Consider the following 14,812-nt stretch of genomic DNA (forward strand, 5'->3'; position numbering starts at 1 on the left):
ACTGTTTTCAATTACGCAGCGGGGCTGGATTCAGGCACAACCAGCCACCATGGGGAGCACAAATTTGGCTTTAAAGCTACATGAACGTTTGCAGGATTAATGGTGCTTAAGCCACTTTCCAACGTTTGCAGCATGAGTCACTTCCGTCCCACAGGATGCTGCCCGATTCCTAAGCTGTAAAACGTGGGGAGAGTTATCCATGATTATCCCCCATTATCTGCCCTAGTGGGGGATACTAATATTCATAACTCTCCCCACGTTGTAAAACGAGCTAAAACAGCCGCTGAGAAGCGCTATGTACGTTATTGCATTAGTATAGGAAGGAAGCTACTTTGCGCCGGACAATCGTAAGAGGTAGAAAAATCCTGGACGTGCCTGACTCTCTCCCACCTTGCCGCCCCCCGGGGAAGGCGCAAAGGCAGCGCGGGACCCCCGGGTGCCTGGCTCCCGAGGGCGAGGGCCCGCCGTCCTGCGCGGGGACAATGACAAGCGGCTCCCCGCTGGGGGCTTGGGCAGGGCCCCGGCCAGCGGGGCAGGGCGGCCTCGGAGCGCTCCACCCGCCGGGGCGGCGAACGCAGCCGCGGCTCCGCCCTGGGCCTGGCCGGGTTCCACCGCCAGGCTGCACAGGAAGCTGCTGCGCCGCCTGGGCCCGCCGCGGGCTTCGCCTCCAGCCGCCGCCGGGGCTGCGCTGCGGACCAGCCGCTTTCGCTTTCGCGTCTCCTCCGCTGCTGGAGGCCCCGGGACCCCCCGTGCGCGGTCAGGTGCGTAGCCTCCCGCCTGCCCCCCGCGGCACCCCCAGGCCGCCGCCCGCGGGGTCCCGCGCCCTGACCTGGCGCCGAGAGGGGAGCGCGGCCGCGGCGGGGGCAGCTCCCTGCTCTCCCCGCCTGGGCCCCGCACGCTGGGCGGCCTGGCTGGGCTCCGTCGCTCCCCGCCTGGGAGCGGAACAAAGGGCTGTGAAGGAAGCGGAGCTGCCGGGGAGGAGCTGCCTCAGGTCCGGCTGGGGAGGGAGATTTCGGACTTTGGGTTCCCGCTGGCGCGGCCGCGAACGCCCGGCCCCCCCGGCTGGTTGTTTGGGGCAGGGGGGGTTCACAAGGCGCTGTGAACAGTAGCCAGGGCATTTGGCTGAGGGTAACTCGTGTTAATGCTCTGGGTTAATGTCACAGCGGTCATTTAAACCCGATTTACAACTGGTGCACGAGGCTGGGTGAAGTCTCCTAAACTTTAAAAGCAGTTTATTTCAGTTGAGTTTAAAATTGATTAGGAGCCGGTTATCCTCAACGGAAACTGAGCTAAGAGTGCCCAAGCAAGGGTCTGCACTGCCGCAATTGAACTAAACTAAAGCAAATTGTAAGCAGCCCCAAGGCCTAAGTGTTTCTGATTCATAAAGAACAATGTAGAAGGTTATCAAATGCTTATGGATTTTTTCCCCCAAAGTCTCAAACCTTAGACCCTCTTCCTAGTGCAAGGAAAGTTTTAAAACTTATTTAACAAAACTTGAACATAAGAAAGGCCGTACCGGGTCAGACCAAAGGTCCATCTAGCCCAGTATCTGTCTACCAACAGTGGCCAATGCCAGGTGCCCCAGAGGGAGTGAACCCAACAGGCAATGATCAAGTGATCTCTCTCCTGCTATCCATCTCCATCCTCTGACGAACAGAGGCTAGGGACACTATTCTTACCCATCCTGGCTAATAGCCATTTATGGACTTAGCCACCATGAATTTATCCGGTTCCCTTTTAAACATTGTTATAGTCCTAGCCCTCACAACATCCTCAGGTAAGGAGTTCCACAAGTTGACTGTGCGCTGCGTGAAGAAGAACTTCCTTTTATTTGTTTTAAACCTGCCGCCTATTAATTTCATTTGGTGACCCCTAGTTCTTGTATTATGGGAATAAGCAAATAACTTTTCCTTATCCACTTTCTCAACATCACTCATGATTTTATATACCTCTATCATATCCCCCCTTAGTCTTCTCTTTTCCAAGCTGAAGAGTTCTAGACTCTTTAATCTTTCCTTGTATGGAAACCCCTAATCATTTTAGTTGCCCTTTTCTGAACCTTTTCTAGTGCTAGAATATCTTTTTTGAGGTGAGGAGACCACATCTGTACACAGTATTCGAGATGCGGGCGTACCATGGATTTATATAAGGGCAATAATATAATCTCAGTCTTATTCTCTTACCCTTTTTAATTCCTAACATCCTGTTTGATTTTTTGACCGCCTCTGCACACTGCGTGGACATTTTCAAAGAACTATCCACGATGACTCCAAATCTTTTTCCTGACTCGTTGTAGCTAAATTAGCCCCCATCATATTGTATGTATAGTTGGGGTTATTTTTTCCAATGTGCATTACTTTACATTTATCCACATTAAATTTCATTTGCCATTTTGTTGCCCAATCACTTAGTTTTGTGAAAAGCAACAAGCATAATGGGATAGAGTCAAGTGTCTGTGGCCTCACAGAGAGGTTTTGCAATAGTGGTCCCTAGCCCTGCTTCTGCTGCTTACACAATAACAGCAGAGAGGTTGCACAATGTCCTTGCAGCATGTGGCTGGTATGGTGAAGAAATCCAGGTTATATTCCTGTAGAATCATACAGCAGATCTTATGTTGTGGAACTAAGATGTTTTTCCAAATAGGAGCTACACTGATGATGAATCATGGGTCTCATTTTTGCTGGTTTGGCAATGGCCATTGTGGTTATGAAACAACCCTCTATACGTTATATTCAAGGAACACTGTCAAATCTGTCAAGCACAACATTTATCCTACCTTTAAAATACCGTCGTTTCCCACGCTGTTTGTCTTCTCTTGAAAAACCTTTCAGTTCCCCAATCTAAGGTCTGAGAGGTGACCTTATGGTGGTAAACACCGAGAACACATGCTGCACATACATAGTGCAGACTCTGCTGTCAGGTCGCATGCAGGAAAAACAGAGTCCACTGGGCACAGTTGTAATAACACAGGATTAGAGACAGTAGTTAAAATGCTTGGGGTTGGATGGTACACTACAGCTGCTGTTGTCAGTAGTGAATGACAGGACCCATTTTTGTCAAGGTAGATGCAACCAGAAATACAGGTCTTTGTGGGTAAGTCACTGGTGTATCACTGTTTCCTAGGTTCAGAAGTTGTTGTGGTAGTTTTATAAACTAACTTAAGTCCTGATTTTGCACTTAGGTCTGCATGGACTCAGGTCTGGAGTGTGGTGAGTAACCTGGAGGATCAGGGATTAATTAATTCTATGGTGAGAGTGAAACAGCCTCATAAAAGCAAATGAATGTACTGGATTTTCATTGCTGTTTGATTTGAGTGTGGTTCTTCCTGTTTATTCAAGGAACAGGAATGTTATGGCCTGACAGGTAAATATACTTTTTAATCTTCCCTAGAGAGTCTAGGTTAGAGTGTAACCCATGTGGACAAAAGTCAGGCCAGAATTTGGATAGAAAATGTGTCCTTACCTTAGCATGGTGGTTTCTCACAAAGGCACCTAGGGCCAGACTTTGAATCTCCCTGTTTGTGTTGTAGCCCGAAAGGCAGAGACTTGTATTTAACTGCTGATCCTATCATCCCTTTTGGGCCATGCTTCTTCCCCATCTTTGAGGAGAGAGAAGGGCAGCTGTGCCCTTGTGAGTCACTAGAACCTAGTCCCTTTTACCCCAGAAAGCATATGACTCCCTCCCGGTGGAGTCCCACTGTGCTGTAAGGTCTGTGGGTTTTGGTGTGACTGTGAATTATAATAGCTTTACAATAAGCCACCTGCCTCAGTCATACGCCCCCACTGACACTGGGGCTTTCCCCATTGCCTTTCACAGGTTGAATACATGGAGAGAGAAGAAGCAAGCTACCTAAGGAGGTAGGAAAGGGCCCTTTGTTTCCACTCTGTTGTGAGTAACAAGACCCGCCCATCATGCTTTCCCCTGCCTCTGTATTACTGACAGCTGCAGGAGCGGGAGCTCCCTGTAAAATTTTGTGTCTGGGATGCAGAGTGGTGAGGGTGGGGGAAGCCCTCCCTGTTTCTTCCATAATTGTGTCACCATGTTTGGTGGAGGTTCTGAGGTACAGCTGTATCAGATGGTGCTCAGTAAGACTTATCCCATCCAAAGTGACTCCAGATTTCCTAATAAGGACAATGAAGTAGATGTGGTGTTGCATGTGCTTTACAAGCTTTTTACATTGAGCTGCAGTAAGCAGATGATCTTAGGGGTGGGAGCAGCAGGTCATGCCTATTGTAACCATCTCCTAGCTTTGGCAAACATACTTGATGATGTAGTCATATTATATAACACTTTTTTCCATTCCACTGCTATATTGGGTGGATGTTAAACAAAAGCTACTAAAGACAGATACTTTAAAATCAGCAGGTCCAGATAACTTGCATGCAAGAATTTTAAAAGAGTTGGCTGTGGAGCTTGCTGGATCTTTAATGCTGATTTTCAAAGTGTTGTCACTCCAGGGAAATTCCAGAAGACTGGAAGAAAGCTAATGTTTTGCCAATATTTAAAGGGTGAATGGGAAGATCTGGGTAACTATAGGCTTGTCAGTCTGACATAATCCCATGCAAGACGATGGAGCAGTTGATATGGGACTTGATTAATTAAAGGAGAGTAATATAATTAATGCCAATCACCATGGGTTTATGGAATATAGATCCTGTCAAAGTAACTTGGTATCTTTTTTTTATGAGATTACAAGTTTGATTGGTATTGGTAATAGTGTTGGTGTAATATCATAGCCAATGAAGTTAATCTGAGGTGTGATTATTGCTAGTTGAATACTTAGACTTCTTTAAGGTGTTTGACTTGGTATCACATGACATCTTGATTAAAAAACTAGAAAGATATAAAATTAACATGGCAAACATAAGTAGTTGCAAAAAAGTCTATCATTCTGGGGTGTATTAACAGGAATATCCGATGTAAGACATGGGAGGTAATTGTCCTGCTTAACTCAGCACTGGTGAGGCCTCAGCTGTAGGATTGTGTCTGTTTCTAGGTGCCACAGTTTTGGAAAGATGTGGATAAACTGGAAAAAGTCCAGAGGGGAGCAACAAAAACAAGAAAACTTGACCTATGAGGAAAGATTGAAAAAACTGGGCATGTTTAATCTTGAGGGGGGACCTGATAAGTCTTCACATATGTTAAGGGTTATTATAAAGAGGACAGTTGTTCTCTATGTCCACTGAAGGTAGAACACGAAGTAATGTTCTCATTTGCAGCAAGGGAGATTGAAGTTAGATAAGTAGGAAAAACTGTCTAACTATAAGGGTAGTTAAGCTTTGGAATAGGCTTCCAAGGGAGGTTGCAGAGTCCCCATCATTGGAGGTTTTTAATAACACCTGGACAAATGCCTGCCAGGGACAGTCGAGATTACTTGGTCCTGCCTCAGCACAGCGGGCTGCACTTGACCTCTTGAGGTCCCTTCCCGCCCTACAATTGTATGATGAAATGGATTAAAAACTGACTGATAGGTCTCAAAATGTAATTTTAAATGGGGCATCATCCTTGAACAGGTATGTTTTTAGTGGAGTCCCGCAGGGGCAGTTCTTGGTTTTACGTTATTTAACATTTTTATTGATCACCTGGAAAAAAAACATGAAATCATCACTGATAAAGCAACAGATGACACACAAATTGGGGGAGTGATAAAGAATGAAGAGGGCAGGCTAAATGTAAATGTATACATGTAGGAACAAAGAATGTAGGCCTTATGTACAGGATGGTGGACTCTCTCCTGGGAAGCAATGACTGAAAATGATTTGGGAGTCATGGTGGATAATCAGTTGAACATGAGATCCCAGAGCCATGGCCAAAAGAGCTAACATGTTCCTTGGATGCATAAACAGGAATCTTCAGTAGGAGTAGGGAGGTTATTTGATCTCTGTATTTGGCAATGGTGCAACCACTGCTGGAATACTGTGTGCAGTTCTGTGCCGCAATTCAAGAAAAGTGTTGAAAAATCGGAGAGGGCTCAGAGAAGAGGCACAAGAATATAAATGTTATACAGGAGGACAGACTAACTCATCACAACGATCCCTTCTGGCCTTGGAATCTATGGGTACAGCTATACTGTGATTTAAAAAAAACAACCTGTGGCACCAAGTCTCAGCGCTCAGGTCAGGTGACTTGGCCTCAGTTCTGCAGGGCTAAACATTGCAGTGTAGACGCTGGGGTTGAAGCCCTGGCTCTGAGACCAAGCTGACCTGGGCTCTGAGACTTGGTGCTGCAGGTTTATAATTGCAGTATAAATGTAACAGGTTTCAAAGTGGCAGCCGTGTTAGTCTGTATTGGCAAAAAGAACAGGGGTACTTGTGGCACCTTAGAGGCTAACACATTTATTTGGGCATAAGCTTTTGTGGGCTAAAACCCATTTCATCGGGCGTCTGCTGAAGTGGGTTTTGGCCCACGAAAGCTTATGCCCAAATAAATTTGCTAGGCCTGGTCTACACTGGGGGCGAGGGTCGACCTAAGATACGCAACTTCAGCTACGAGAATGGCATATCTTAAGTTGACTTACCTTGCGTCCTCACGGCACAGGGTCGACTGCCACTGCTCCCCCGTCAACTCTGCTTCTGCCGCTCGCCGCGGTGGAGTACAGGAGTCAATGGCAGAGCGATCAGGGATCGATTTATCACATCTACACTTTTTTTTTTTGGTGTGAGATTATACATTTGGTTGATAAAGGTAATAGGGTTGATGTCATAGACTTCTGTAAGGCATTTGATTTGATACCACACAACATTTTGATTGAAAAACTAGAACATGGCACGTTAAATGGTTTAATTCAGGGGTGGGAAAACTATGGCCCGTGGGCAGGATCCAGCCCTCCAGCCATTTTAATCTGGCCCTCAAGCGCCCGCTGGGGAGCAGGGTTTGGGGCAGCTCCACATGGCTCCTGGAAGCAGCAGCATGACTCCCCTCCAGTTCCTACGCATAGAGGCAGCCAGGGCTCTCCGCTTTGCACGCTGCTCCCACCCCAAGCGCTGCCCCCACAGCTCCCATTGGCCAGGAGCTGCAGGGGTGGCACCTGCACATGGGGCAGGATGCAGAGCCTCCTGGCCATGCCTCCACATAGGAGCCGGAGAAGGGACATGCCACTGCTTCCGGGAGCTGCTCGAGGTAAGCACTACCCTGAGCCTACACCCCTGAGCCTCTCCATGCACGCCTGCCCCCAGCCCTGATCCCTCTTGTGCTCTCCAAACTCCTCGATCCCAGCCCGGAGCACCCTCCTACACCCCAAACTCCTCACCCCCAGCCCCATCCCAGAGCCTGCATCCCGCTCCCTCTTCCCAGCACAAAGCCCCCTCCCGCACACTGAACTCCTCATTTCTGGCCCCACCCCGGAGCCTGCACCCCCAACTAGAGCCCTCACCTCCTCCTGTACCCCAACCCCAGTTTTGTGAGCATTCATGGCCTGCCATACAATTTCTATTCCCAGATGTGACCTTCAGGCCAGAAAGTTTGCCCACCCCTGGATTAACTGATAGGTCTCAAAATGTAACTGTAAATCAGCATTAAGATGGTACATTCCTAGTGGGGTCCTGTGGGAATCGGTTCTTTGCCCTATGCTTTTTAACATTTTTATCAATGATAAACCTAGGAAACATAAAATCATCACTGATAAAATTTGCAGATGATACAAAAATCAGAAGCATGTTAAATAAGGAAGAGGACAGGTGGCTGATACAAAGCGATCAGGATCGTTTGTTTTCTTGGAACCAGATTACCAATATGTGTTTTAATATGTCTAAGTGTAAATAAATATATACATTTAGGAACAAAGAATGCAGGCCATATTGACTGGAAGGGGGATTCTATCCTGGGAAGCAGTGACTCAGAAAAAGATTTGGGGGTCCATGTTATCACCTAGTCTGACTTCCTGTGTAACACAAACCATAGACATTCCCCAAAATAGTTCCTAGAGCAGAAGTTTTTAGAAAAATATCAAGCCTTGATTTTAAAATGGTCAGTGATGGAGAATCTACCACAACCCATGGTAAGTTATTCCAGTGGTTAATTACTCTCACTGTTAAGTATCTGCCTTGTTTCCAGTCTGAATTTGTCTAGCTTCAGCTTCCAGCCATGGACTGTTCTACCTTTCTCTGCTACACTGAAAAGTCCATTATCAAATATTTGTTCCACATGTAGGTACTTATAGACTGTAATCAAGTCCCCCTCTAACCTTCTCATTGTTAAGCTAAATAGATTGAGCTCCTTAAAACTATCACTATAAGGCAGTTTTTCTAATCCTTTAATCATTCTTGTGACTCTTCTCTGAACCCTCTCCAATTTATCAACATTCTTTTTGAATTGTCAGCATCAGAACTGGACACAGTATTCCAGCAGTGGTTGCACCAGAGCCAAATTCAGAGGTAAAATAACCTCTCTACTCATATTCAAAATTCTCCTGTTTATCTATCCAAGGATTGCATTAGCCTTTCTAGCCATAGTGTTGCACTGGGAGTTCATGCTCCACTGATTATCCATCACAATCCCCAAATCGTTTGTGCAATTTTTTTTCAGAGTCACTGCTTCCAGGATAGAGTGCTCCATCCTGTAAGTATAGCCTATATTGGTCCTAGATGTATACATTTACATTTAGCCATATTAAAACACATGTTGATTGCTTGCGTCCAGCTTACTAAATGATCCAGATCACTATGCATCATTGTATAACAGGGATCAGCAACTTTTGGCACACGGTTCACCAGGGTAAGCACCCTGGCGGACTGGGCTGGTTTGTTTACCTGCCGAGTCCACAGGTTCGGCCGATCACAGCTCCCACTGGCTGTGGTTAGCCGCTCCAGGCCAATGGGAGTGGCGGCCAGCACATCCTTCGGCCCACGCCGCTTCCCGCAGTAGATGTCAGGTTTTATATTTAAATTAGCTTGAAGTACTGATCTGCAGTTTTGTGTGATGCGCATGTGACAGACATTCTAGTAAATGTGGGAGTTCATGATGTAGAAATAGCATAAAAAGCCATCTAAAGCAAATCTCAGAAGTATATGAATAATCCTTTTGCATGTTTGAAATCTGAGCTCGGTTGGGAAGTACCTTTTTAGTAAGCTTCAAAAATATGTGTAGGCTAGGATCTTTCAAAAGAGACAAAGGAAACTAAACTCCCAGATCCCCTTGAAATTAAATGGGAGTTGGATACCAGATTCCCTTAGGCTCATTTGAAAATCCCACTTTTAGCTATTAAGAATGGTGGCTTTCAGAGGCAGGTACCATTGGTACCAGCACCCCCTTGGCAGCTCTCTGTCATAAAAAAAAAAAGTCACTGTGTTTCTTCCCTCCTCTGTGGAATTCCCACAATTTTTTGGTTTTAGTTTGAAAAAAACAACAACCCTGTGATAAACCGTTTTCCCTGATAGAGAATTGTGCAAATTACTTTCTGGTGTATTGGGTGGGGGGATTCCTCAGCCCTCATTGAGATCTGAAGATGCCCCATCTCCTATGCCAACCCCTAAAAAACATTAGGTGTGGGTGTACGTTTGTTTATGAGTACGGTAGGTATGTCTGGGGGGTATATATATTTGTGTGTGTGCGCATTTGTATAATGTAAAAATTAGAGCTGGTCAAAAATGCAAATTTTTGCCCCCAAATCCTGTTTTTGTCCAAAAAAAAATTGGATATTCAGATTTTTTCAACCAGTTATAATAAAAAAAAAAATTATCCCACATTTGAAAATTCTGTTGAGAGAAACTGGCAGCTTCTACTGAAATACAAGCATTTCTAGATTGTGTGTTGTTTACTGGCCTAGGAGATCATCCATTTTTTACCGGTGCCACTGTGGTAGAGGCAGCCCTAGGGTTAATTCTCTCACCCCTCTGTCAGCAGACAGAAATGAAACAGCTTGTGTTTCATTTCTCTGGGTTCCTGAATGGTGGACATGATGAGGAAAAGTGTAGTATTATGGTCTCCATTGTAGCTTTCAAAATGCAGGACCATATTAAAGCATACCGGAGGCTTTGCAGGCAAGTGTTGGTGTTTCCTGGTATTGTAGCATAGTGGAAATATTGTGGCTGTATATTTTCCCTACATGTTTACTCCTAGTGTAGTGTACGTATACAATGCTCTTATGGAGACATGAAGTATTAAGTGCTGATTTTCAGAGCAGTGGTTCCCAAGCTTTTTACGAAGGTAACCTACCAGTTGCATTCTGTCTGTTTTGGGGACCTATTAGCACTGCCCCCCTTCTCAGCTCTCCAGTCCCTTGCTCCCTCTTCTCAGCCCCCTGCTCCCCTCTTCCTTCCCCTTCTCAGCCCAAGTTCTCTACTCAGCTCCACCAAGCCTGCTTGTGCTTACTCTCCCAGCCCTGCACTCCTTCTCTCTGGAGATGGGCCATGATAGCTACCAGGTTCGCTGGCTCTGGCTGCTTCCTCCGTGCTGCTGCCCAGATCCTGCTCCCCACACCTCTGCCTGCTACCAGGGGAAAGCAGGATCCAGGCAGCAGCAGCAGCACTGAGGAACTGGCCAGAGCTAGCAAGAGGACAGTTAGCACACTGTCCCTGCCCTGCATGTGCCTGGGAGGTGCTTCCTCTGTGCTGCCACCAGGATCCAGCTCCCCAAACCACTATCCGCTGCCAAGGGGAAGTGAGGTGGATGGGGAAGGCGCCTCCGAAGCACGCGCAGGGCAAGGAGAGGTTGCTGACTATCTGTTTGCTGGCTCCGGCCACTTCGGCTGCTGCCCGAATCCCACTGCCCACCCCACTGCCTGCTGCCCAGGAAAAGTCAGAGCATGGAGGAGAGGGGATCTCCAGGGAACGCAGAATCCACCTAGACCAGGGGTGGGCAAACTTTTTGGCCTGAGGGACACATCTGGGAATAGAAATTGTATGGCGAGCCGTGAATGCTCACAAAACTGGAAATGGGGTGCAGGAGCAGGACCCTGGTCTAGGTGGATTCTGCGTTCCCTGGAGATCCCCTCTCCTCCATGCTCTGACTTTTCCTGGGCAGCAGGCAGTGGGGTGGGCAGTGGGATTCGGGCAGCAGCCGAAGTGGCCGGAGCCAGCAAACAGATAGTCAGCAACCTCTCCTTGCCCTGCGCGTGCTTCGGAGGCGCCTTCCCCATCCACTTCACTTCCCCTTGGCAGTGGATAGTGGGGGGGCAGGCTCTGGGGTGGGGCCAGAAATGAGGAGTTCAGGGTGTGGGAGGGAGCTCTGGTTTGGGGTGTGGGAAGGGGTGCAGGCTCCGGCTGGGGGTGCGGGCTGTGGTGTGGGGTTGGGGATGAGAGGTTTGGGGTACAGGAGGGTGATCTGGACTGAGATTGAGGAGTTCGGAGAGCAGGAGGGGGATCAGGGCAGGGGCGCGTAGAGAGGCTCAGGGCAGTGCTTACCTCAAGTGGTTTCTGGAAGCAGCGGCATGTCCCTTCTCTGGCTCCTATGCAGAGGCATGGCCAGGCAGCTCTGCACGCTGCCCCATCTGCAGGTGCCACTCCTGCAGCTCTCATTGGCTGCAGTTCTCAGCCAGTGGGAGCGGCGCATGGGGTGGGGGAAGCATGCAGAGTGGAGCTACCTGGCTTCCCCAATGTGTCGGAGCAGAAGAGTAGACATGCCGCTGCTTCTGGGAGCTGTGTGGAGCGGCCCCCAACCCTGCTTCCCGCCTGGGTTCGGGAAACACTGTTTTAGAGGGTCTGAGCACTCAGTGCTCCCATTGATTTCAGTTGCAGTCCAATGCTCAGCACACCTGGAACCTAAGGCTTTGTTGGGGATTGGGAACTTGATTATAAATAATTTAGATCTCATCTATACTGCAAAATGGAGCAGTGTTTTAGCTTTGTTGTAACTGAATCTCCCAACAGGTGTTTGGCCGTGTCTGTGATAGTTTTTCTCCTCCAATTTCCCATTGCTGCTTCCACAGACAAAGTGCCAGCAACCAATGGCATTGTAATACTTGTGTCATCTAGGTTTTGATTAGTTCTTTGTAGTGGATTGGCTTGTGGGTTTAATGGGCCTTTATTTTTATTCGGGTATGAGATGTGAGGCATAGGTGTTTACACGAAAGAGATGTATTATTTTTAACAAGGGTCTGCAAGTGAAGAAAATTGCTCCCAGCTGAGTTGCTCTGATCTACTTTAAACTGGCTGGAAGAAGTATGTATTATCTGTTTGCCATTTGTGGAGCCATGACTTCCAGAGTCTGTGGCAAAGGACTGAAAAGCACAGCAGCAGCTTTTAACAGGATAGGTAAAATTCTCAAAAGCAGTTAAGTGACTTAGGCACCTAAGTCCTACTGACTGTCACTTCAGAGAAAAGTACATTTGAAAATAGCTATCTACCTAGGTAGGTACATAGTAATGGAGTACCTCACAAACACTAATGCATTTATTCTCGCCCTGTTCTTGTGGGGGTAGGAAAGGCCTATTACCTATTTAATAGATGGGGAACTGAGACAGTGAGTGACAAAGACACTTGGCCAAGAACTGTGTGGCAGGAACGGGAAGAAGGAACCCTGGTCTCCAGAAACTGAGTCCAGTTCCTTCACCAAAATGCTATTCTTACACTCTAAATATTGAAAATGGTGAGGCATAAACAGATTAAAGAATAGGAAATGCAGGCTATTAAAAATGCAGCACAAGGGCCGTCTGCACCTTCAAAGATTTAGTATAAGTTTGTGTTGGGCTTCTTTTTAAGTAAAAGAAAAACCTTTTTAAAAACTCATTTATAGTGGACCCTTTCTAATTGGCACCAACAACTAAGAGAACCCACCATGGATTCCTGCATTTAATGAACTGACCAGTAAGTGAGCCTGGTGTTTATGCTGATAAGCAAGGATAATAGATCATAAAATGTACTTTGCTCTTCCATTTTGACTAGCGTGCTTTGTTTAATGTATTTACACTAGTCCCTGGTATGCTAAGTAATATGTGCTGTGAATACTAGATAATGTTCTGTAGTACACTTTTTTTAAAGTACTACTTAGTAACCAGTACTAAGTACTGTCTTAGTAACGAGACTTCACTACACCTCTTGGCTGTTAAACTTTTGCAGGAAAGTGCACTGAGACTTTTTTTTTCTTTTGTAAGAATGATTGGGTTTAGATTTTTTTTTTTAATGTATGGCTCTTAACTTTTCATGTTCTAAAACAACTTGAAGACTCACTATTCTCCTTTGTGGGCTGCTATTTTTTGTTTCACTTCCTTTGGAACTTACAGACTTGCGTAATTAATAGTGCTTTACTTAATTGGATCTTCCATTCTCTGCCGATACTGATTTATCATGTACTTTTTTTTTTATTCATAATGAACAGCTCGGGGAACCCCTTCAAGAACACTGGATCTTTGTAAGTAGGATCAGCATTTTGACTGGAACTTGAATGCCTCAAAGATTGAAGTGCAGCAGGAACTTGGATGACTTGAAAGGTTGCTCAGTAAATCATCAATTCAAGCAGGGCCTGTCGGTTTTTTTTTCCCCCCAACAGAACTTCTGTATTTAAAAACATCTGATTAAGATCAACAACCAACCACATGTTCTGTTGCAAATGGACTTCATGACATGTTGGCTTCCTGCTTAAAACACAAAAAGAGGGCAGATAAACTTAAAGGAACAGCAGCTTGTGATGACAAAGTGCCAAGTGCCAGCTGCCCTCATTTACCAGATCGAGCAGGAATTGGACGAAGATGAAAAGGAGATGATGTTTTTCCTGTGCCGGGATCTCGTTCCTGATTTATCAAATACAGACATCAGGGAGCTCCTGGGGGCTCTGAATGAGAAGGGGAAGCTGCTGTTGGGCTTGTCTGAGCTGTTATACAGAGTGAGGAGGTTTGACTTGCTGCGGAGGGCCCTGCGGACAGAGAGAACAGCAGTGGAGACTGATCTGGCGAGGTATCCTAGAATGGTCTCTGATTACAGGTAATTGGTCTGTTTCATTTTTCAAGGGTAACTTTTGTTGTTGTTGTTTTACTATAAATTATGGGTAAAAGAATAGCAGAGAAGAGGATCACACAGCGGTATAATAAAGATGGTCTCCAAAGTTGGGTCCCTACATGCAGCCTGCCGGTTTCTTAGAAGTAGTGGTGTTAAAAGTGTCTGGCTTCATATGTAACAGAGGGGGACTATCTGCATTAAACACTAGGTACCTATGTGATTTATGTAGCCAGAGGGAAGAACAGTGGGGATGAATAGATAGACAAGATCCTGTACAGCATCACCATATTTAGTGACCCCCATTCATCATTGTCAGCTAATTCAAAACCAGGCCACATAAACCTGCAGTGAGGATTGTCCCCAGCAGCATATCTCCCAGTGCTTTGTCCTGTCTAGTTTTAAATGTTCTTAGTGAAGGGGTTCCCTCCACTTTCCTGGGAGAGACTTCCACAGACAAACACTTGCCTCTGTCAGGAAATTTGTCCTGCTATTCACCTGGTTTGACTTCAGCTTTTGTGCGTGCGGTGTGCTCATTGTTGAAGAGGAAATGCTGAAAACCCAGCTGGTTTGTTTGTTAAAACAGTGCTTTTGCTAAAGGGGAATTCTCCTTACATACCATATACCCTCACTTTGGCTATGGTACGTACTAAGAGGAACCTTATTACCCCCAGCAGTGACTATCACATAGGCATTCTGAATGAAGGTGCCCAGGCTTTTGCCCACATATTTTCATTTTGGGATACTTTTTTCCTGGTTTAATTCTTAGTATATCCCTTGCAGCAACTGAGTTGCTGCATTAAATAAAGTTCAACCTGCATCAATTACAGTACATTAAAGGGTGCCAGAGTGCAGTTCTCATTGCACTCCCCATCTTCCTACGAGGCAGAGACTAGCATTTCCATGATGCTTCGGACCCCAGCCATACTGAGGAATGAGACTCTTAA

General features: G+C 46.3%; 1 protein-coding gene across 1 annotated transcript in view; it reads left to right on the forward strand.

Annotated features, from left to right (window-relative positions):
- Nucleotides 1-260: 260 nt before the first annotated feature.
- Nucleotides 261-14,812, forward strand: part of CFLAR (CASP8 and FADD like apoptosis regulator) — a 36,397-nt gene continuing 21,845 nt past the window's right edge. The window contains 3 exon segments of the mRNA XM_045032415.1: nucleotides 261-354; nucleotides 13,252-13,544; nucleotides 13,546-13,853. Of these exon segments, the coding sequence (XP_044888350.1) occupies nucleotides 13,497-13,544; nucleotides 13,546-13,853 (356 nt within the window). The 5' untranslated portion in view covers nucleotides 261-354; nucleotides 13,252-13,496.

The sequence above is a fragment of the Mauremys mutica genome, chromosome 10 (genome assembly GCF_020497125.1).
Source record: "Mauremys mutica isolate MM-2020 ecotype Southern chromosome 10, ASM2049712v1, whole genome shotgun sequence".
Taxonomy (NCBI): Eukaryota; Metazoa; Chordata; order Testudines; family Geoemydidae; genus Mauremys; species Mauremys mutica.